The 24,668-nt window shown below is 40.3% G+C and overlaps 1 protein-coding gene across 23 annotated transcripts in view; it reads right to left on the minus strand.

Moving 5' to 3' along the window:
- Positions 1 to 14,272: 14,272 nt before the first annotated feature.
- IKZF1 (IKAROS family zinc finger 1) overlaps positions 14,273 to 24,668 on the minus strand; it is a 108,040-nt gene continuing 97,644 nt past the window's right edge. For 17 of the 23 annotated variants that reach the window (XM_068196108.1, XM_068196068.1, XM_068196054.1 and 14 more), the window contains 2 exons: positions 22,969 to 23,103; positions 14,273 to 18,777 (listed from right to left, as the gene is read on the minus strand). In XM_068196108.1, the coding sequence (XP_068052209.1) occupies positions 18,074 to 18,777; positions 22,969 to 23,103 (839 nt within the window). In that variant the 3' untranslated portion in view covers positions 14,273 to 18,073. The remainder of the gene's footprint in view (positions 18,778 to 22,968; positions 23,104 to 24,668) is intronic. The other 6 variants (XM_068196215.1, XM_068196100.1, XM_068196045.1 and 3 more) reach the window with 2 other exon arrangements.

A 24,668-nucleotide genomic window follows, 5' to 3' on the forward strand; every position in this document is an offset into this window, starting at 1 on the left:
ATTCATAGCTCATGTTTTTAGTAAAGTCTGATATGTATCAGAAATTGTTTTGCAGAGATGTAAAAATTCAGGTATGGGAATTGATTTTCATTTTTTGAGACAGTGAAAATAGAATAATTAGATTATTCTGGAAGAATAAATGTGTGATGTGGTTCAAACCAATTGACTTTTGTGCCACTTGGGTAAAGATTATGAGATTAAATCTGTTCTTACGAGTTCTGTTTTGAAGAGCTATAAACACATATTAGCTAAGATTTTTGCTTTCTCCAAACATTTCTTTAAATTCATTGTTCAGACAAGTGAATGAAACACCAGAGAATTTTAATTGTTTAATCAAATTAAGGGTTGCTCAAGGGTTAATAAATGCCTTATATATGATGAAATAATGGCATTATTTATGCTGGGCATTATTCTGCTGTGCTAGGTGAGCATTCTGTGGTCATCTCTGCATATGGATTTTCACATTTTAATGGAAGTGCTCTACACGGAGGGACCAGTGAGAATCTACATGGTGACAGAGAATAACAGGTGACAGAAGTGGGACACCTTGCAGAGGTGACAAGAACTATGACAAAAGTTCTGTGCCTCTATTTGTTTCCTGCAAAGTGGAGCTTGTCGACACGGTAAAAGGTAGAACCACACAGGGCTGCTGTTCCTCCTACTTTTTAGGTTATTCATTACAAGAATTGCATGAACATGTCTTTTTTTTTTTTGTGTTGTTTTTGTTTTTGTTTTTTGTTTTTGTTTTTGTTTTTTTTTTGAGGGGGGTTGGCTTTTTTTGGGTGGTTTTTTTTTTTTTGGTGTTTTTTTTGGTTTTTTTGAAACACATGGAAATAGCGAAAGGGAACATTAGGCAAAGTTTATTGTGTTTCAGTAATGATGCAGGTGACACGACCATCTCTTCAGCCATGTAGCATTCTTGGGACTTTGCTGCAGAGCTCAGAGCCAGCAGCACTTGCAGTTTCAGCCCAAGATGAGTTTCATAACCCTCTGTAACAGTGCCACCACACAGCAATTCGACTGCCAGGAACATAATTTCACAAAATACTGAAAATTGCACAGAAACAGGGCATGATTGTAATTTAAGGGAAATGGTGCAGATAAATCCACTTTAATGGATCTATTTAGTGTATGCAGAAACCTATGTACTTCATTATTTATTCTTTTTGGCTGGCTGATCTTTGGAAGAAGAAATGCACAACTCTCTGGTTTTGTGGTTCAGCAACGTTGGGTGCACAATCTCTCAGTTTCTTTTTAAGGTAAATAATTGCAGTCCTGGAAAAGTCAGGTCTTATTAATAAACAAGGCAATTCAGACTCTCAGTCTGAATCTTGGATTTGAGTTAGCTAAATTGTCTCAGATCTGTATGAAGTCCCCTGGGGGATTTTCATTTGCAGAAAACTGTGCCAACGCATGTAGGGAAAAAAGCTGATGAGGCAGAAATGATCATGACCTGCTAGTGGCGAGTGGATGGAAACCAGACTGGCCTCCTAAGAGCATCACTAAGATTGTTCTTTTGAAATAAGGCAATTTCCTTCTAACAGAAATTATGAAACTGCTCACAAGCCAATGTGACATTGGAAAACAGCCCCCAAACAAAGCAGCATGGGCTGCAGTGCAGGCACCTGCTCCATGGGTCTGCTGGAACCAGCCAAGGAGGCCACCCCTGCAGCCCTCCCCTACTGACACCTTCGCACCTGCACCCAGCACAGAGCAATTCATGTAAAAGTGGGATAGCAAAGATGCAGCCACAATATTCCCAAAGTCCTCATTTCTTAGCCTTGCTTGTTAATATTTTATTACCATTCTGTATTTACCTGTAGAAAATCAGTCACGTAAGATGCTGTAGATATAAGCAGCTGTAGTACTAATAGGTCTTTTTTGTCCCATTAGGTGAGAAACTTCATATAACCTTGAGTTCACAGCTGTGAAGCCAAAATAGCATTATCACAGAGTTATGGGTCTGGAAAGGACTATAAGGAATCATCAAATTCCCACTTAGTGTAAGGTGAATTAATTTTTGTGATTCCTGGTGCATGTTTTGCCTGGTTTGTTCTTTAAAAACCTTCAGTACTTATAAAAACCTTGGTCTCCTTTTGGACTTCATTCCCATACCAGTGATATGATCACACTCAGGACTTGATATATTCAGATGCTGCCCAGAGTGGTAAATGTTTAGTGTTAGCCATTAATAAAGTGGCTTTCCTGCCTGGATTCTTCTTCAGCAAGGCTGAATGTGAGTAAAATTCTTCCCTAATGTCTCATCTCTGTTACTGTGATGCAAGTGTTCTGTGCTTTAGTCTGTCTGTATTGCTCACATAACAGACATGGGGAATGGTTTAATCATCCCCTTTGTAGCAGGTACCTGAAACAGTTGAGATGTCATCATTTAGCACTACAATACTACCTCTACTAAATAATTGTCAGTCTTCCACTCCTTTTAATAATTTCCTGTTGGTTTGACTTCTGATCACTTCTGTGTGCTCATCTCCCTCCACTGTTGATACCCCAAATGACAGTGCTTTTCAGTGATAAGGGATGAAACTGGAGCAGAGTAGGACTGACCATGGGTGCAGGGTGGTAGATGAACTTTTCAGTGTATTGCTCATTTTCAGCAAAGTTGTTCTGAAGTTGCTGTGTTTTCCCATCTTGACCACGTTGGGTTCAACAGAAAAGTTATGCAGAGGAGCGTCCCTCTTCCATCAGTAATAGTCACCAACGAATCCATTGTCACTGCTGCAGGAAAGGCCCAAGTGAAATCTCTGGCATGCCTTGTTGTTTGGCTCTTAATGTACCTTGATTATTGGCTTTACAACTGGGCAGAGCTGTTACAAAAATTTAATAACTTCCATCTTCAGAAAATATCACAAGACTCAGAGAAGGTGTGTCCTGTGTACATATTCCCATATTACCAAGGCACATAACCTGTTCTAAAGGAATATTAAGTTGTTTTCTTGTGGCAAAGATGGAGCAGTAAGCAAAAGGCAATATTGTTCTCTTCCAGAAGCTGAGGGTCAAGGAAAGTGAATGAAAGCTGCAGGGATGCTGTAAAGACACCAGATCTGCTTTCTGGCTGGGGGAGAGATGATGCAGTGCTTCCTCACTGTAGGTAACTGGGGAAAAGGGGAACAACTGCCCTTTCTTCACCCAGGCATGACTGGAGTCGTTAGCTGGGCAAGGAAGGGGGGAACAGAAAAAGGGAACTTGCAGCTGTCCAGGCTCAAGCAGGGACAAGGCTGCTGTGCATGTGATTCGGGTGTAGCATCACAACCACGAGCTCATGGGTGCAGCTGAGGTGGTCTCTCAGGTTCCCAAACAATACCCTGAGCCCAAGAGAGCCCCTCTGTATGAGCTGGGTTGGTTTGTAGTGGTCAGGGGTAGGGTGGCAGGGTGGCATCTTGCGTTCCATCGTGCCTCGGATCTTATCACCTCCTCCTTTGGCCACGGCGCAGCGTAATCAAACACAGCCAGGCTGCTTGAGGCTTTCCACCAAAGCCATGTGACAAAAGTTCCCAGGAGCTCAGGCTTTTCCTAAACTGTGCTGATAGAAATTTCCAATTTCAGGCTAGTTTGCCTGGTTTTGGAACTGGCATGCTGCAATCTGAAATTCTCTCTGAGCACCAAGAATTAAATGATGGCCAGCCTGCTAATGCATTGCTCTGAAAGACTGTGGAACGATTGTGTGTTCACAGGGAAAAAAAAAAAATGGCTTTTTTCTTTTCAGAAGTAGACCACAAAATTCTGGGCAGTGGCTTGTAAAAATTCCTATCCAATTCTTACAGGTTTTGAGTTCATACATTTAACTATGGGTTAAAATGTAATGAGATTAAATTGCCTAGGCTTCTGATTTTAAATTTAGAGCGGTTTTTATGATTTTTGGTGTTAGTAAAACTGTCTCTTTATAACTTTTTGCCTACAGCCAAAGGCAAGTGTGTCTCTGCCAGCTGGGACAGTTCCACCTAAACCTGTTGTGCAGGATCATTTTGATTAATAAATATCTCCAGTCCCAAATATTCCTCAGTGATGGTGAAGACCTACAAGTCTGTTTTCTCCTTTCCCAAATGAGTAATTTTATTTTTTGACACTTGGAACTAGTGACTGCTTCTCCCTGCTGGTCTGATGTAACCACTGAGATTTCTTACAAGAATTGTTATGAAAAGGCTCGTGCTCACATACTTAATTCAATATTCTGACAAAGGAGACTTTATTTGACCTGTGGATTTTTTTTTTTTTTTACCAAGTATGGAAAGAAAAAAGAAGAGGAGTAAATATTGACACAGGAGCTTGAATTCACTTGATACACTATATTTTTTACACACCAATTATTTGCACTACAGAATGGGTATGGATCTAGTGTAGTGAAGGATATAGCAATTTACACAGCATTATAGAAACTCCTGATTTTTCTTAAGTGATGGAGAATTGTTTTCCAGAGAGGGCACGAACTCTGGAAGCTGATATCTGCAAGCTATTCTAATGCCAGCTTCTCTTAATAAAAAAGAGAGAAAATTCAAACAGAATCAACAGAGAAAATGGAAAAGTGGTGTGGGTGGGGAGATCAATCACATGTAAAGGCACAAATTAATGTGTACTTTCAGACGGTTTTGTCATTGATGATGTATTTTTCAATACCTGTTGATGGCTTAATTTTATATAAAAACATACATCTAGTGGTGATGGGACAAAGCAGAAAAAGAAAACCACTTTCAAGAAGGTCACAGAACCTCTGGGCTGTCATAGCTACAAGTGGAGAGAAAGAAGAAGCTCATAGTGACAATTCTGTGATCATTTCATTATTTTATGAACATACTTTCTGATTTTTTTTCAGTGATTTTAAAGCTAAATGTAAGAGGTTCCACCATGCTTAATGTGGTGCCTTACTGTCGTATGACAGTGAGTCTGAGAGCTGACTGAAAAAAATTAAATGTGATAATTAAAACATTGTGATATCAGAAGTCATTCCAAAACGAGAAATTTTGCATCAAAGAAACAGAAGATCAAATTTTCGGAAACTTTTTCTGTCATCTGCTGAAAATATACACTAACGCTCTGTCTGTAAATGTCTCAGAAGGGACAAGGCTGAGTACACTAGGGACTGCTCCACTGTGGTTTCATTCATGAAAACTATTTTTCATGTGCTTTTAAAAATAGTTGTGATACTGCAACTCCCCAGATAGTCATGGTAGTACAAGTCATGCCTCTGGTCACCCCAGAGTAGGGCTCATTCATGCCAGGGAATGTTACCTTTTGTCTGTAGAACAATCCCATTAAAAAAATCCATGTTTTAAGAGTCTTTGTTGCCCCTAGAGCAGTGGAAAAGTGATGCTGCCTTATTTTTATCACTAGGGAGGAATGAATGTAGTTATTGCCTGTGGGTGAATCCCAGTATCCTGGACACGTATGCCTGTGGATGCAGGTGGCAATGGTACTGCTGCTCCTTGTCTTCCACAGGCTGGGAATGTCTCACACAGCCGTAGAAATTGTGCAACAGGGTATGGGAGCCAGGCAAACTCAAAAACTTTAGCTCTGCCTGCATTTAGGACAAGCCTGAAAGATGCCTTGCTCAGTCTATCCTATATAAATCTTAGACTTTTATGGAGAAGTAGTTATCCTCAGGACTCTTGTCCATTTCCAGTAATAGCAGTCTTTTCCAGGGAGAGGAACACAGCTGTCCTGTTTGAGTTGCTCTTTTTTTGTAGCCTGCCACCAGATGGAGTTCTTTTCCTAAAGAACTCCATCCAATTTCTTAAGGAAAGCCCAAGGGTAGTCAATATTATTTCCTTTTTTTGTCACTTAAAATCATCCAGTGTCAATGGCTTGTTGCTGGACCTTTATTAATTATTGTATTAATTGGGGTTTTTTGTTGGGGGGACTTCAATTTTTGAGATTTTTTGAGGGAGCTGTGAAAACCAGGCTGACACTTATAGAACTTCCTATTTAACAAAGCTAGGATTCTAAAAGATTAATTTTACTTCGCGTCTCAGGTCAACGGGGGCTGGGAAAAGAGGTGAAAATCCTGGTACAGTGCATCAGTATTTAAACTGATGCTTGATCTTGGAAATTTTAGTAAGAGAGTAAATGAGCAGATCCAGTCTCCCAGGCTGAAGATCCTGAAAACGCATTGACCTGCAGATACACAGCAGGTAACAGTAACTGAGTCCAGCTGACTGAGGAGTCTCGATTCGTTCGAGTTTTGGTTGACAGTAAATGGCGTAGCTGCTCTCTCAGGATCGTCCCAGAAGTCAGAGCCGTTGTGCTGCTGCGCCGGGGTCAAGCAGCAGCGCCGCCCGTACCCGGCGGGGCAGGACCGCTCCTGCCGGCCCGGCCAGGACTCCTTTGTGCCGGGCAAGGAGTTAACTTTTCGGGTCACCCCTCTGCCGGTGTTCCACTGAGCTGTCTGGGCAGCGGGCCCAGCGTGCCCGGTGGAGTGCAGCTTTTGTGGCTGGAGAAGCCGCTCGGCTGATTGCCCTGGAGAAAGAATTCTCTGGAGCCGCCGAAGGCTTCGGCCCCTTGAGCAGGTTTCAAGGGAAAATCGCTGATGCCGCCCACGATCACTGCTCAAGGATATTAAAACCCCCTTTGTATTCAGATATAGGTGGCTAATATTGCTCTGTCTCCCTGAGTCCTACAGTTTCTCACTTCCCTGCTTCGTGGGTCAGATGCTCTGAAGCCAACTTACATCAATTCCTGGCACTGTTTTTAAAGGAAGCAAGGGGGAACAGCGAGAAGTCTCGCTTTCTGCCAACAACAGGAAGCGCACGCTCTTTGTCAGGCAGCTTGTTTCAGCCATCCCTTTTGTTGAGCCAACAGATTTCGGGACTACAGATTTGGTTTTCCACACAGCGCCGCTCGGCAAATCCTTGGAAAGGCAGCGTCACAGAGTGGCAGCATGCGTGGTCGGGGAAAAGCCCGATGCTGCTGCAATTCCCTTTTTGGAAGGGAGCGTTTCTTTAAAGAGCAATCGCCTGAGGGAAGGGAAAGGAAATGGTGATAACATCTCTCCCTCGGTCTGACCGCGCTGCTGCTGAAATCCTGCTCCGGGTGATGGCTGCAGGAGCCTCCTGGGGAACTCTGGGGTGGTGCTGTGTAGCACAGCTGTCCTGCCGAGTGAGACCAGGTGAAGAGGTGCACTCTTGGATCCTGCACTTAATTTTTGTGCCTAAAGCAGGCCAAGGTACTCTGTGGGGTCCAGAAATTTGTTGTGTAGTTTCCCGAGGTGCTCACAGATCAATCCAAAATCCCTATTTATTTCTTTCTCCTGATACATAATTAAAATTGAAACTGATATGAGACTACCATAAAGAAACATAAATCCCTTCTCCGTAATATCCATCTTTGGGGCAGCTCTTTCCAGGCCCACTTTTTCGTGCTGACTGCATGTGACAATTGTACTATTTTTTATATTATTTTTTTCCCTTATCACTGCTGCAAAACTTTTTAGAAAGCTCACTGCAGAAGCCAGCGTTTCTTGTGCCTACCTTCGTTCCTGCCAGTGTTTCCCGGTGCAGACGCAGGCTTAGGCTAAAGAAGCCAAGAAGTGCAATTTTATGGAAGAAATTATTTTTTGTATTTTAAAGCACCCCCCGCCACCCCGATTTTTTTTTTTTTTTTTTAATCTTGGGTAAATTTCTTTTCAGTTCTCTGCTGCCACCAAACCTCTTGGCATTTGTTTCTTGTAGGCATTTCCTTTCTAACCCCATGCTAGCAGACTTGTCAGGGCGTGCTGTGGGGCTGAGTGGCTCCAGCCTCTCCCTCTCCCCCCTGCCCTGAAAGCTTCAACTTGCTCAGCACTAATGCACTCCTGGGCTGGAGGAGAACTACGGTCCTGGTACAATAGTCATGGCATAAAATTATGGAAGTAGCAAGAGACTTTGTAGCAAAAGCAGATGTGGAAATGATGGGGTTTGAGTTGAATATTTCCCTGATTGCAAAGGAAATTAGGCAAGCAGTTTATACAGGAGAAGCAGAACCAAAAGGAAAGCTCTTCGCTTTCCCCCTCGGCATGTACTGTTTCTCCAGAGAAGCTGTGGTGATCCTGCAAAATTAGACAAGGAGGGTGTAACAAGTTCTTCCCTATTTTCTGGAAATCCCACCCTCTTTCCACAGCTTATCTGAAGTTTCTATTTTGCACGTTCCTATTTGTGCAAAGTTTGGGTGAGCCTCATCTTTTCGGTTGCAAATGAGCCTCTAACTAAAGCCTTCATAGGCTGTTGGTTTTTTTGGTTGGCTGCTTGGGGTTTGGGTTTTTTTTTCCTTTTTTTTTCTTTTTTTTTTTGGTTTTGTTGTATTTTTTTTATTTCTTCCCTGACATTGTTAGGAGGGTAAATGGAATCATTTTGTGTTGTGCTTTTGAAGGTTTAGAAAAGCATCCCAACTTGTTGAATCAGTTAGTCACCATAAAAGAGATATTTGAGCAGAACATTACATATCCACAGAAAAACTGAGAGGGGGCCCACAGGGCTGTACACCAGACAGGGAGTCCCTGTCCTAACATTGCTTTCCTTTTTTATCTGTGCATCATTTGAAAGACATTTGCAAGGCAAAAGCTGTTTACCTTCAACAGCTAATCATGTAACAGATTATATGTCTTGGTATGTTTGGGCAAAATATTCTGTGAATTTAGGCAACTTAAAATGTTTTCATTAACAAAGAAGTGGAAGGAAAACAGGTAGGTTAAAAAGATATAAATTACTGAATATTTTGAATTAGACAGGCATGTAGTATTTACAAATATAGTACATGTGCATAAGCACACGTGTACTTTGATGTAATGTAAAGCCTGACTTCTTAGTCCTGTGGCCTTTTTTCAATTCTTAGCTGTTAGTGCAAGGGTCTGCAAGTGGGGTTTCCTGAGTTTATTGTCCAACCAAAAAAGAAGCCTAATCTGTGGCTGGAAAATAAATAAGTATTAGAAGACCTGGCTCCCAATCCTGATTTTGTCAAAACCTATTGCACAAGCTTACATAAGGAATTCAGGGAGTCTTTTGTGCTTCAATTTTCCTTGCAGGCAAGGGAAGGATGTAGTTGTTACACACTAGTGCTGCTGTTTACAACCTTTCAGAAAAAGTATGTTGAATTTTGGAAATTATAGAATAAATTTAAAGATAAAAGGAAGAAATTATATCACCTTTTTGTTCAAAGTTATTTCCACTTGTTGTAATCTTATGCACACGGACACGCACTCATCCCGAAGTCAACAGAGCTACGCACCTGCTGTGTTGGAAACAAAAATGGATATTCTCCAGGACTCTGTATCTCCAGAGAACAGGATAGTAAGAAAAGAATATATTTTTTTTTTAAGGAATGACAGCATCAAAGGAATTATTGAAAATGACTTACACCACACAGTTCTCTGCTTTGTCAGGACTGAAGATACTAAAAAGGAAGTGTGACAGTATAGTGGGAACACCTGTGTTGGCTGCCTGGATTTGGCAGGGTGGGGGGTAGGGAGTTGTCACTTAGATCTAAATAGAAGAATAATTTTAGTTCAGAAATTGATTTTAGTTTTAAGGATAATCAAGAGAAGAGGACAACTCTCCCATAGTATAGTAGGCACCATAACAGGCATACAGCCATTAGGAAAAATGGATTTTTTTTCCCCTGAAATGCACTGGGTTTGGCTTTTCTTAATTCTGTAGCAATAACCCTTATGGTAGAGAGCAATTTCTTCACTGCTGAACTTGATATGTTAATTTTTCCACCCAATCTTCTACCACCCTTCATTTCCCTTCTGGTCTGCCTATCACTTCTGGTACATTTCCTCCTACTTTCAGTGACCAATGGTTAGGCTATCAAGAAGTAGTTAACAAAACTCAGGCAGATGCCTTTAGTCTCCTTCTTCTGGCCTGGGCTTTGGAATTCTGTTGAAAATGCTTAATTTTAGATGACTTGTTCTATTTACACATGCATTTCATTGTTTTTCTAAAACCACTAGAGCTTTTCTTCCTCTGCTCTTTCTGCTGATTAGGATCCCACCTTTGTTTAAAGGTCAGTTAAACGTGATGGAGTTGTGGCTCAGGGAGAAGCAGCTGCAGGGTCTGTCGGTACTGGAAGTTCCTTGGGTGCCTGAGTATTCTCACTTACTCAGCTTTACCCTGGTTCCTGCAGAAGAAATTCTCTTTTCAGGTACTATCATAATATCATAATATAATTACAATACACCTTATAAGACTGGTTGGTGTCTCAGCCTCAATTACAAAGAGGTGGAGAGACAGATGTTTCCAAAGCAGAAGTAACCATTCTAATTTGTACCAATACTTAATGAGTCCAAAAACCCCCTACGTACATGTGAGTGCTCAGCACAATTCCCATGTGCATTTGCTAGACTATGCAAATTAAACACTATCTATATTATTAGCCAGGAGCTAAGTGACTGGATGCAAAGCCAAAATAAAGAGTTTGTGAATGCTTCAGAGCTGGACTTGGAGGGGTAAATCGCTTATGTGCTGTGCTAAAAAAAAGTGAAATTCATGTAACAGGGCTTTTGTTACTGCCTACAAATATGTTTTTGGCAAGTATTTACACCCTCTTCTTTTTCTTCAACACAATGGAGAGTAAGTCTCTATTTTGTCCCATAGCTGCACTGAGGAATCTCTGTAAGGTGATAAAGATATATTTTTGTACACTGCAACTATCAGTGAAATAAACCTGGAGTGTTTGAATCCAGATTTGAACAACCCTTAGTGTTAAGAGCTCTGTGGATCTCTCTTCTGATTCATATGACATATTAAGGCTGTACTTTATTTAATCCTTGTCAATGCAGCAAGGACACTACAAAGTAAAATCTGTAGTCAAATTACATTACTATCTCATTTGAAACAAAATAGGAAGGAATAGAAAAAGAAAAACACTTCTTTTACTTGTAGCACACATCCCATCTATGTTTTAGACTGCCTCCTCAATACTCAGGTTATTTTCCCATTTATTTTGGTAAAGTGCATGCAGGACTGGCAGGTGCAAATGCTCTGACATGCTGGTGAGGCTTTGCAGCCAGAGGCTCCTATCCCTGCTCCCTCAGGCAGATGATTTCTCCCCACGAGGGGATGCCAGGCTCCTCTGGGGCCCTTGGCTTTGTTCTTAGTGGTAAAGAGATTACAGGGGATGTTAGCCCAGGCTCCTGTATCCAAGCCCTGGCATTCCCGTATCCAAGCTCTGTGAGTTTTGGGGCATGCAAATAGAAGAGATGAATTCAAGGTCAGTTCTGCTGCTTGCTGAAAAGTTTATGGACTTCAGATTGAAAAATCAGAGCATACTAAAATTAGTCGCTAAAATGTCAACTGGCTGAACAGAGAATGGGGTTTTAGCCCTGAAAGCTTCAGTGGAGACCTGAGAACTCCCACCAGAGGTTTCCCTAGAAGAAAGCTGAGAGCACCCCCAGGCAAGCAGTCAGGTCACATTTAAGATTTAATCTGGTTGAACCTTGAGTGGGAAACAAGAAGTGAAAACTGTCAACTGTGCCCAGATCCATTCAGATCACTTCTAGGGACAGTTTTGATACCAAATTATCCTTGTTATGCAAAGTTCCTCACCAACCGGCTGGTTCCCAGTTATGCATGGGGAGAAGCGGTGGCCACATCTGCTTCCCGTTTTGCCGTTTCGGAGACGAGCCATCTGTTTGGCCTCATCCCGAACAGCCTGCTTGGGGCTGATTAACTTCCTCACCCCCACCAGCCCCTGGCTCACTGTCTGCTGCAAGGTGTAGATTTTTTTTCTACTTTTTTTTTTCTTTTTTTATTCTCTAACTGCTCATAAACCAGAACCTTCACTTCTCTCCCAAGGGACAGGAAGGCGTTGGTTTGTGTGATTTGCAGCCGCCACCAGCGACAGGAGCAGAGGCAGCTGCCCTATCATTCACGTTTCATACGTGTGGTCACGACAGATAGAACCAGGAACTGTTCCATGTCCTGGGATGGCTTTAAAGCAGTGAGACCTTTCTCTATATCAAAAGAAAAAAAAAATTGTGACAATAAATGCAGCAGAAATCTTGCTGCAGTTAACAGGGATCTGTTCATTTGGCAAGAGCGGGGTTTCAGTCATACTTGTGCAGCCTTTTTTTGTTTAAATGTGATTAACTCCTGCTGTCTGAAGCCTGGCTTTGGATTTCTCACTTCCAGCTATCCCACTTTCAGTGAAACTTTGCAAATTTTTGTCCTTCCTGTTTTCTGCATGCCCATCTACTGGCCTAATCAGCAGGATTTCAGAAATGCTTCTTGTCTGCTGCTGACAGTGACTTCAATTCAGCAGCCCTGAAAAGTCAAAGTCTGTGTGGTCAAAATAAAGAAGCATTAAAATTTAGAAATTGGGATGTATGTCCTGTTAAGATTAAGACTTCTGTTGTCTTCCACAAGCCAGGTGTGAGGAATTTTTGTCTTTCATGATGCGTTTTGACCAGAATTTGTTCTCATGTACAATTTTCCATCCAGACAAGAAGCTTCATGTGTTTCATGCTAGTGGACACAGCCTCGCTGGTCCATAGCAGGGAAGGATGCCCTGGAGGTCTGACCCACAAGACAGGCATGAACAGTTTGTTCAGAAATCAAATACTTTGATTTTCCAGTGGCCACATTTTCAGTTTTCAAATTGCCGGTGCTGCTGCTGAAACATGAAGCTTTCAGTGAAAGCTTTTCCTTTATTTTTGACCATCTCACAAGCTGATAAAAGCAGTGCAATATCCTCAGTGTATTGGCAAAGTCAGGAGCATTTCTAACTCCTTTCCCCCAAGATGTTGAGTGATTCTCTCACACACGCACAAACACACACAAACACACACATGATATCAGAAAGCCAGGAAACTATTACATTATCTGATCCATGTGCTCCAGGTCTGGCTCTGAGTTCTCATTTTGGTATCTCTAAAATATTCGTGTGTCTTTTAGTGTATTTCTTGATCTCAAAAACACTGTCTGTTGAGCACAGGTTAATGCTGTTTTGGTGTTTTGATGCCTATGTATGGATTGGGAAGCCAGTCTGGACACTCGAGGTGAAAATGCTCACCCTTGGTAGCTGTAGGTTTTGTCTGTGTAACAATTTGTATCTTGGAACCTGCCACAGTTTCTGATGTAATTTAATCAAGCTATTGGAGTAGGAAAAAATGTAAATGTGTTGATTTGAAAGAAGTCTTTGAAACATAATAGATAAGAGACCCAGAACAGTTTTTTAGGTACACAAACTTGCATTTAAATCTGTAAATGTCTCTAGCTAAAGATTTTAATAATACTGATTGAGAATATTACATTTGGTCTATTTTTGTGTTTATTATTATTAAACAGAACGTATTTGTTTTGGAAAAAAGTCACCAGCTGAAATAGAAATCTGTAGTTTCATTTACTGAGAACCAGCTATGATGGGGAACAAAGGAACTAGGAAGTTAGCTCCTTCATATATTATATAGTCATAGTTTTTGAAACTATACCACAAAAACTTAAGGGACTTAAGGAAAATTTAGATTTTGGGAACCTGTAAGAGAATTAATTGCAATACCATAAGGGTTTTTTTTTTGGTTTTTTTTTCCTTTTTTTTTTTAATCTCTCTTTTTTCAAAATTATATGGTTTAACAAATGGAAATATTTCTGAAACTTTATAAATGGTGCCTTTTCTGAAAAAAACACTGATTCTTGTTTGCATTACATATGTGATGTGAAATTTACTGTGCTGGAATCTGAAGAAAGAGGGACACCCGCAGAGAAATCACCTTTGTTATGGTAAATAGTAGAAATAATTTCTCTGTGTTTTATTTTGAATTACCATAACTCTACATGCAGAAGTAATTGTGTTCTGTAATGACTCCATCTGGCTGGTGGGAGGGAAGGGTGTGAGGGAGAGGGCTGGAGGGGAAGCACTTCTCAACAGTCGGCTTCTTGCAGGACCTGGGAGATTGGGATGGGCAGGGACACTCTGGATAGCAGGTGGCCAGTTCAGGACCTGGATCTGGCTGAGCAAGGCTGCCTGACGTAGGAGGCGAGGGCAGCGTGGTGACACAGCCTGGCTTTTTTTGGCCACGGAGTTTGGATTGCGAGGCCAGCATGGATGGACTCACCATGGTGCGGGGAAAACATGGATGGACTCCCTGTGGTGCAGGGACAGCATGGATGGACTCCCCATGGGGCTCTGTCAACCTGCACCTCACCTTACTCTGTGTCCTCTCCACACAGTCACCACCCACAGACACAGAGCCTCCAGCTGTGGCCAACACCTCCTTCACCCACGAGGACGGCAACAAAAATATTCTTGGGCTTGGGGTTTTATCTTGTTCTCTTGTCTCAAAAGATACACCTCCGTTTGCAGACATAATTTAATAATAATTCCAATTTTTATGAAATTGCTTTTTTTTTTTAAATACAATATTCTCAAAGAAAATGAAGTTACAATATAAAACCACAGAAAAAAAAGGTGTAAATACAACTTTTTCCATTTGAAAAGGCAGTGCTTGGGGAAGAATGGGAAGCAGTTATTTTTTTACTTTTTAAAACAGATATAAACTTAAAACCACTCACATATTTACTCCTTTTAAAGGTCAGCTAAGCAATATCAGGGTATTGCACCATAGCAAAAAAAAAAAAAGATAAAAAAGAAGATTACATTAAACTTTTCTGAGGGCACAGTTTGTTTCAATGTACACAGACACAACATCCTATTTTCATGCCATCCTTGCATATGTTCATAAATAAAATTACTGAACCACTTGTTCCTAAACAAATTTAAGATGATTTTGTGCAAAAGAGAAAAACACCGGGAAAAAAGCAAAACTAAAAAAGCCCTTTAGTGAACAGAGGATGCCATTTGCTCTGCCTTTAGACTATGCCCTGATACACTGTGTCTTAATATACTTACTTATACTACTGTACTGTTTATTATACAACATCAACATATTCTGTTATAGTATAAATAAGAAAACTCCAGAGCCAGGAAACAAACCCACTGTGTGTGACAGTGCATCATCATGTCATACCAACCATTTTAGATACATATACACATAGAAATGTATATAAACTATTAATGATACACAAAGCCGCAGAGAGGGCATGCTTATGTGGACAGGAGGAGCGACACAGAGACTCAGACACGTGCGTGTGTGCACAGAGATGCAGTGAAGGTAGCAAACCTACCCAGGAATCAGAAATCACCTTTCAAAGCTGTGTTTGAGGCACACTCGAACTCTCCTCGAGCTGTGCTTGTTTACACGGTTCATGCACGTGGCTTTGTGTCGATTTTTGGTAAAAGCAAAGAAACAAAACCACGGAGTGAGCTGCTGTCCCCCTCCCCTGTGTAGCTGGGGGAGTCTTAAAATGAAGGGTGGAAAAAATTATGACATGGCATATATAGTGACCTAAACCTAAGAAGAACAGGAAAGAGGTCTAAGAGCAATAAAAGCAGAACGTTTCTGTACAGCCAATGTCTGATCTCACACAGGACATCGCAGCAGGGCTCAGAAATTACTTTGTCTCCTCTCATTTGGCATCAATCAAAATTGGAGAGGGTAAGAACAGCTGAATGTATCCCTGCCAGCTATGAAAATGAACCCATTCCAACTGTACTTAAAGAAAAGTAAAAATTAAAGGAAAATCATCCATGTAAGTTAACCCCTGGGAAATCCTCTTCAGATCGTTCCTATACAAAATATTTGGTAATGCCTTATTGCCAGGTGAATTGAAGCAGAATGTGTAGCAGGCATTGATTACAAGACCATGGCTGGGGCATGAAAGTGGCCAGGGATTACTCATGCCCAGCCCTCACGCAGGCTCTTGGGCAGGAGGGTAACAAGCAATAATGTCTCAGCTGAGCTATAATGCAGGAGTAGAGGGCATCAATAAAGTCCCTTAAGACAACTGAGTTCTAATATGGGGAATAGAGATGATCACCTTTGGGTCTGTAGTTCACATTGCTCATTTTTGGGGTATAGCATGTAGTAGTAATGTGTTTTCCCTGCTGTGGATGCATGCACCAGTCTGTGGGCATTCCTACGCAGCATTCACCTCTGGTGACAAAGCCACTACACTGTCAGGCTCTCCTGCATGTTCAGTGTAAAAACACTGCCATGCCCACGTGTCCAGTGAAGCAAGTGCCTCACAGCTGGCATGAACAGCCAAAGCTTGAGGTTGTGTAAGAACACATTTGTGATTCATTTTTTCATCAGTGTCCTTCCTCAGCTTCAGTGTTGTTGCTCCTGACCTACACCTGCCAAAGTGAAAGCAGAAGAAGGAACTCAGCATGCCTGTATAAGTATGTGTATAAAGGAAATGTTTATAAAATATAGCTGCAAATGTAGCATCAGGCCACATTAGCCCAGGTACAAGCAGCTCGTGGTCCCATCAAATCTGTTTCATAGTAAATATGTGTGCTTGCACGCACTTGTGAATGGAAAATCTGTAAATGTATTACAAGACTGCTAGTCTTGTTGGGTATTTGACTGTGTTTACTGCAAAATATCCATTCCTTATGCAGAGTGGAAGTATTTATACATTAAGTTAATAAGATGGGTTATTTTTATGAATGTTTCCCAGGAAATATTGCAGCACCAGTGACAGATTTTTATGCAGCTGCAAAAAATTTATTTTTGCCCAGTCTTAAAGCATGAGGGTGTTCAGGGAGAGAAATGAAATATTTGGAAGAGGAAACTAAGTAGAAGCTTTAAAAAAGAGGTTTTTTATAAGATGTGTATGGAGTTAAAATTTATTTGTCATAGAAGTTTTGATTCTAACTGAAGCTACAGTACCTGCAGCAAAACCCACCATGGAGAAAGATTTTAGTGGACTTTTCTGCACACTGCAACGTGCTGCAGCCTCTGGTCTCCATTCAGGAAAATCCAACATTTTTTGTATCTTAAGATTAGTTCCACTGGAATAAAAGTAACTCAAAGCACTTACTGAAATGACTGGTTGGACAGGAAGTAAAGGGTCACCACACCTTTGTGGGCCTTGGTCCCTCATTAAATGACAAATGCCATAGGTAAAAAAAGACGGCTGCAAATTTTGACTGGCTGGTTTAATTAGTCTCAGTGCTTTAAAAATAATCAAGTGCAACACTTATGAGTAGAGCCACAAAATTTATAAGAGGACATCTCCTGTGCCAGCAAAATGAGTTTTTTTTTATATCTAAGAGAGGGACATTTGGATATTTTCCAGACAGTTTAAAAAGATGAAAAATGTGTTTAAGGAGACTCCTCACACATATACCTATCTACTTTCTCAACTGTACATCATACTCTTCTAAATAACTAAAGCTTTAAAGATAAAGAAAAATTAAATACATTGTAACTTTTATATGCAGAGTAAGGAGGGGTTGCTTAACAAAAAGTGGGGGTTTATTGGTTAGGAAGAGAAAATATTTATTCAAAGAAGAGCCAACAATACCCTTTTTCTATACATTAAATGCAATCCATATTTCACAGAGTATATTACAAGGGTGTTTCTTCTATCTTTTGCATTCCTGCTTGCCTGCCTAGTGACACAAACAAGGCATGTTGTGCTGTCAATACCAGTAGCACCCTTGCCAGTGGAAATGTTCTTCTTCTTACTGCCAAAGCAGCTCAGAACCTTCTGGCTGGGGTGTCCCGTCCCACCCCAGCTGTCCATGAAGTAATCTGAAATGGGTCCCTCCATCTTTAGTTGAGTTCAATATTCTCAAAATAGTCAAATAATACCAGAAATAAAAAAAAAAAAAAAAAAAAAATCACACGTCTGGTAGAAGAGCTCTATGCTCAGGGTACTGAGAGAGAAAGCCACTGCTGCCTTTTGTGTCCTTGTTGTGTGGAACACCTTGCGTGTGGTTAAGAGTTCTGGCAAGGGGGGCTTGCAAGAAGCATCAGTTCAGGGAAGGGCTTTCAGCTATGTGACTACAAAAACTCCTACTTACATTACTAAGGGTTTTTGGTGATCAAACATTTTCAGTAAAAACTCATTTTAGAAAACTGAATTGCAATGCATGCTACCAAAATGAAATCCCTGTTCTTGTGGGAGAACGTTGCGGAACTTATGATTCTCTTGTGACTTTTACTGTCCAGCTGACTTTTGCTTTGTTGCTGTCATGGCTCGTGGAGCTCCAGTAACGCTGTTGAGGTTTGATCTGTGCCAGTGTTTTAACCCATGTGGAACCGGTGCTCCCCTCGAGTTATGTGGGAAGAGAATTCGTACCTGTCCTGGCTGTGGTAGCCACACATGTTGCATTCAAAAGGATCGCGGAACCCGTGGCAGCCCATATGGATTGTATACATCACGTGATCCAAGAAAAGGACTCGACAGTGTTCACACTTGTAAACTCTTACTTGCTCCCCATTGCTGCTGATCACCTTGAAAGCATCCTGGGAATTGTCAGTACCCGGTCTCAAGACATCGTATTGCCTGTTTTCTTCTTTTATAGAGATGCCATTTCTTGCATGGGCACCTATGTGGTTTGTCAGGTAGATCAAACCACTGCGCTCCTCATTATTGCTCTCTGTATCTGTTGAGTCTTGGCAGCTGTTGCTGGGAGAGACATCTCGTTCCGAGGAGACAGACTTGGCTTTGGAAAGCAGCAACAAGTTTTCCACTGCGCTGTCCTGAGGGAGGTTGGAGCGAATCTGATTGTCTCCGAGAGGTTTGTGGAGCTGATACATGGGGCTGATGACGGGCACTACCTCAGAGCCACCCGGCGGTGTCTGGACGAGGGGACGCAGGGACTCTGCCCCCAGGTAACTGATGGCGTTGTTGATGGCCTGGTCGATCACGTGCGTCTGCATGAGTTCGTTCTCCTTCTCGTAGTTGATGCTGGCATCATATGGAAGATCGGGCAAGCATTTGTCACCTGCAGTGAAAAACAGTGAGGACTTAGGTGCCTTATTTCTATATGATTAAGGAAATGAACATCATGGATTAATAAAACAGGGAAGAGAAGAGTTGACCGAATCCACCTCTGAAATCCATTTAAGGTATTCACGGTTCTCTAATACAGCTGCTAAGAAAAGTGGTGGGTTGGTGGTCTTTTCTTGCATGCATAATAATTTGAGTGTTTTGGAAAAGCAAATGGATGAAAGAAACTCTGGAAATAATTATACAGATCTACAGATCAGTGTCATGGGAGTTACAGATCTAGTGCTTTGTCATGTCATTCTCCTTTCTCACTGGTGTACCTCATCTTCCTCCTACAGTGAGCAGAGGCACTCACTGCCTTTGTGGCTGCTGAAGCCGGTGTGCCTGCACAGCCACAGAAAGCTTGGCCAGATGCTTCAGAGCATGAAGCACATTATCAATACTTTTACCTCAAGTATTACATTCTTGGACTGGAAATTGTATGGTTTAGTTTCAGACCTTCAGTTTCTTAGAAATAACCCATATCAGCAATGTGATTATATATATGTCATTTTGGAGAAAAATCAGTAAAAACTTTATTTTTCATATTGCCGCCATCCCCACACACCTACCATAAGCCATGTTAGACACATTACCAGAAGCTACCCCTGTTCCTAAATATTTTATGTCAAAAATTTGTTGTATACAGGAGAAGCCAAGATTGATGGAAAAAATTTAAGCGCATTTGTAGTTGGAGCATATTTTTCCTACAAGGTAGAAAGCCTTATCTAGAGCAAGATTACTTGTTACTGGTAACTGTGATTCTGATGGGATGCCTTAAGTCGGGGTAATTCTATAATTTTTTTTTTTTTTTAATCAGACTGCACTAATCTATATTTAGCTGGATACCCCAGTATTGAACGTTGAGGTTCACTACAATTTCCCCCAAATTACTGGACAGATAGCAAAACATAGAAAAAAAAACTTAGGGGTGGAAAAAACTATTTAAATGCACAGATAATGATTTTTTGGACTTGAGCACTTTTCTTTAACAGTGTAAACCTTCAAAGTTATTACCAGTCCCTTAATAAATTCATGCAAATGTAAAGAGGTAAAAAATTTTCACAAGCTCCTATGGTCTACCAATAAGATATTGTTGATAGTCTGGATGGATTTTCTAGCTCTTCAGATCTTGGGAAACACTAAAAGCCACAAACATCTCTGTGAAGTACTGTCACCATTTCCTGATCAACATGAAATTTACTGGTGGGTCTTGGAAATTCCTAATTTGTCAAAAGAAATGCTAACAGAAATTTTACCAGAAGATCTGCACATTAATTTATCAACAATTTTCCACCGAGTTTCTACTCAGATTGGCCATTCAAAGTCAGTGAAGAGACCAAAAACCTTCTAGCATAACACTTTTGCAATGATGGGAGCTAAAGTGTAGGAAGTCCTGTGGTCTACATTTCCCACAAGATATGGTTTCGTACCAGTTCCATGCTCTGCAAGCAGAAAAAGAAATACCCTGAGCATTGCATAAGTTCCTATAGAGGATGTAGGGTTCAGACACCTTCTAGCTGCTATGCTACGCAAACTTCCAGTTCCTCTTGTTTTCTTTCCCAATCATTCTGCCAATTTGGGCTGCATTTTTTTAAATTCCAGATTTATCCTCTATAATGCTATACTTTTCAGGCAGAGTTGCCTAAGATTCAAAATAGGCATTGTAAAAGACTCTCAATTTAAATACAGAAAAACTCTCCTAACATGAACATCTGCACTTTATTCAAGGAGAAAAAAATGAAGCCAAAATCATTCATATTCCATGGGCACTGCACAACACTGAAAAATGGGACTGGTCTTCATTATAAACAAAATTTTGGGCATCCAGAAAGCAAGATTTTAATATCTGTTTCTTGGGTAGTATTTGCTTTATGTAGCATAACCAGTTGGTAGTTGTGCTGAGAGAATCAAGTGTTCATAAGAAAAATTTGTTTCCAAGCAAAGTGTCTGAAACACACACAAAGTTAGGGTAGGCAGGCACAATTTCTGTGTCTAGGCAATGCAGTAATACTTGCACTCATTAAAAATAATAGCTCATTTCTGTGGTTATTAGAGCATAAGTAAATTAAACTGCTAATGGCTTGATGCACTTCAAGGTTTGCACTTCTCAGGATTCTGCAGCAGGTACTTAAACAGTAAAAGTGCACTCACTGCATATGGGCACCTTTTCTCTTAGTATTTTTTATTTCCTCTCTTGGCTGCCTGTTCTTTTAAACATTATAACCACATATGAACTTTTCATGGAGGTCTCACTCTCTGGTTTGGATGGCCCAGTTCTTCTGGGTTTGGGAACTATTCCAGTTTGGAATACAGAGAAAATTTTACAGGTAACTGGCTGAATTTGTTGAACAATCTAATTTTTGAAAGGTAATTAATTTAGTCTTGAGAAAAACTTGTGAAACAGAAGACTCTCCTTCCCTTATGTGAAGGATGCCATTTTCTCCTTCTCTCTGGAATTCAGCACAGGTACTGGGACATGATAATTTACAGGAGCAATAAACATGTTTTAGTAACCAAAATCTCTCCTCAGCAGCCAGCTCAACCTTGTGTTAATCAGGAATTTTTCTACTATATGAAGCTGCAGATGAGGATTGGAAAGGAAAGGATTTGGGAGCATTTTCTTGTTAGAAAATTTTTTCCTTTTGAAGCCTAGCAAATTTCTATAAATATCTGCTGTCAGAAGGTTGTCTTCCTACACTGCACCCTGAAAAACTGACAGGAAACTCTGCCCTCCTAAAACTCATAGTTAAACTGGCTGTCTTTACTGTTTCTCAGGGTGAACAGAGAAAAAGAGGATTAAATAGCCAGTCCACACCCAAGGATACACTACATATAGTATATTTGCTAGTACCTTTTAAATTTAAGAACTTTTAATCTTCCTGGAGCTTTCATAGAATTAGTATCTTGCCTAATGCAAACAGTTATTGGAGTGTTTAAACTAGTCTGGTTGGCCTTACATATATATAATAGTGGATATATTTTTGGTATCTATCTCTACTACAACTTTTGCCCTTTTATAAGCGTAAGCATTTTTTATCCTTGACTGCCTCCTAGAATTGTTGTATTTGGACTTGAAAAAAGCCTTGGAATTTAATGTAAAACCTTTTGTTGCACCTCCTGACATAGCTGAAACTCCCCTGTCCTCATCTAGGAAATACTAATTTTCCTTTCACCCCTGTGTTCTTGTTGAAGAAAGTATATTTGCATTTTCTGTCCCATAAACTGGTCTTTTTTTTCCTTGAATTTTGACTGAGGACCTTCTTAATGTGCATTTTAATCTGATGAGACTTTAATCTGATGGTTTCCTATAGAATAATATTTTAAATGTAGAGAATTAAAAAAGAACCTAACTAGATATGAGTATATGCTGTCCTCTGATCTCCCATGTTTTAATTTATTGAAGAATAACCTTCCATAGCTGACAAAATATTGTATGTGGATCTCACAAAACTGCTGTAATCCCTACTTAGCACAGGCCTACTAAACAGAACAATATGTGTAGCCTTCATTTTTATAGGCTTAATGTCAAATTTTTCATTGTTAAGACAAGAACTGCTACATACAAATGGGCATGAAGTTTTTGCATCCTTCATAGAATGTACACAAATTTTAAATTTCATTTAGATACTGTTTTCAGACATATCAATTTGGGATGTAAAAATAAACAGAGTTTATCAAAGGCTGAAGAATATTACCCAGTCTATATTCAACTATTCATAAATGCTTTCAGAAATACCAATATGCCCAGATCTGAATGTCATTCAAGATTTCAATAAAATAACTCTCAAAGTGTGGTCAAATAATATCCCAATGGGAAACTTCTATTCTTATCTTCAGGTTCTTAAGGCAACTTCAAGAACCTGTTCAGATTTTGTAATGATCTGTTCTATAAGCTTTTAAAAAGGCAGAAAAAGGCTTAAAATTGATCTCCAAATGTGAAAAATTAAACATGCAGAAATTTATGCTGGAGATGTTTAGTTATTTTTTTTTTCCCCAACACATCTCTGTATCTGCTTATATAGAGATACATATTGTTAATTTAGCAAAACAAGTAAAATTATAAAGCTAAAGTAAAAATGCTGAGATTTTTTGGGGGGCTTTGTTTTATTTTATTTTTAGGAGACAGCAAACGTTTAACTCTTACCAACAAATTTCTGAGGCATAGAGCTCTTACGTTTGGCGACGTTACTTGCTAGTCTATCCAGCACGAGGGCTCTTTCTGACCCTATCTTGCACAGGTCTTCAGCCATTTCACTCTGGTTACTTTCGTCTTTTATGACTGAAATCAAATGACATCAGAAGGGTTAGGCAGGTTCCATTTTAATGGAACTGTTGTCTTAGGTTATTGTTTGTCAGTGAATGTCTTTTAGCTCCCAAACAGCTGGATGAAGGAGCTCAGCAATGAGACACAGGACAATTCTGACTCTCGGTAACAAATTCCCTCACGCTGATTAATCTTTGTACATGCTCATGTTTTCCGCATTTAGGACACAAAAATGAGATAGCAACTGCAAGGTTTCTTCCTGTATGTCACATAATCGCTCCACCCTTTGTTCTACAGCCACTCTTCATTTCTGTGAATAAATGAGGTCCTAACTTTTCCTGGACACAAAGCAGTTCATCTTTCCACTCTCCCACTGAAACCCCCTGCAATGTCTTTCTGCACCTCTCCCAGTGTATGATAATTGCTTCCTCAGCAGGAAAAATGGATAAACTTCTCCACTCTAGCAGTGGAAGATGTATTTGCAAGCTACACCAACCCTTCTCTCCAGCCCCTTTTATCCCATAGCAAATACTTCAATACTTCCTTGATGTTATTTTAGACTTTAACAATTTTAATTGATAAAATCACACTTTCAGTGGAACACTGATTTCCAATACTCAAACCTGTTTCCCAGCCTCCTGCTGCTGCTGAGACTCTGTAGAATTAGGAGCTTAACTGTGAGGCTTTAGGAAAAGGAGACTATTTCATTTTCAGTATATTTTACTTCAGTACTTTCCTGCAGAAACAAAAGGGATGTATGAAAATGAACTGTCAAAACAATGATTGTGAAAAAGGTATGGAAAGGTATTTCTGACTTCCAGCATCTAAGAGAATGGTGAATGCACTGAGATCACAACACAACTGTTTTGTGGTAGGATTTTTTTTGTGAGGTTTGGCGTCTTTCTTGTTTGTTTGTCAAGGAAGAAAAAGGGGTTAATTTTATTTTTATCTGCTACTAAGATATGGATATTTTTCCTGAACTTTTGAGTTGCTATTAAAGGAAGACACAAAAGATAACTTTTGTACTTTGATTCTTTGAGTTGTTTTAATTAAGTGCTCCACTCTGCTACATTTTTGCATCTGTGCCTGCTGAGAATTTGTTTTATCACTGGATTTACTGGTTCACAGGACCCATTACTCTGATACCTGGGTGTTTCTCAATAGCTGAGAACACATCATTGTGATCCAATGTTATTCTGAGAATATACCACAGCCATAAAAGGATGATTGTGAAAATTTTGCTGTTCCTGAAATATATGAAATCAGCTCTGATGGATAACTGTGAGGAACAGGTGAAGTTTCCTATTCAACAGTGCCCTGAAACCAAACTGAGGAGTACACAACTGGTTCTTGAGTCCCTGCTGCAGCTGCACATACTGCAGTGACAGTGATAGTGACAATGAAAATGCCAGTGCCAATGACAGTTACATGGAGTTTCACAGAATTCTGTTCCAGCCCCGTAAGACACTATAGATTGTGAACAATACAGAAAATTAGAAGAATTTAATCATGAAGGTGCAGAAGAGTAAAGGGTGTTTATGGTAAATAGCCATCATTGAACAAGCACACACCAGCATCTT

This window comes from Anomalospiza imberbis, chromosome 1, assembly GCF_031753505.1.
Source record: "Anomalospiza imberbis isolate Cuckoo-Finch-1a 21T00152 chromosome 1, ASM3175350v1, whole genome shotgun sequence".
In the NCBI taxonomy this organism is placed as follows: Eukaryota; Metazoa; Chordata; class Aves; order Passeriformes; family Viduidae; genus Anomalospiza; species Anomalospiza imberbis.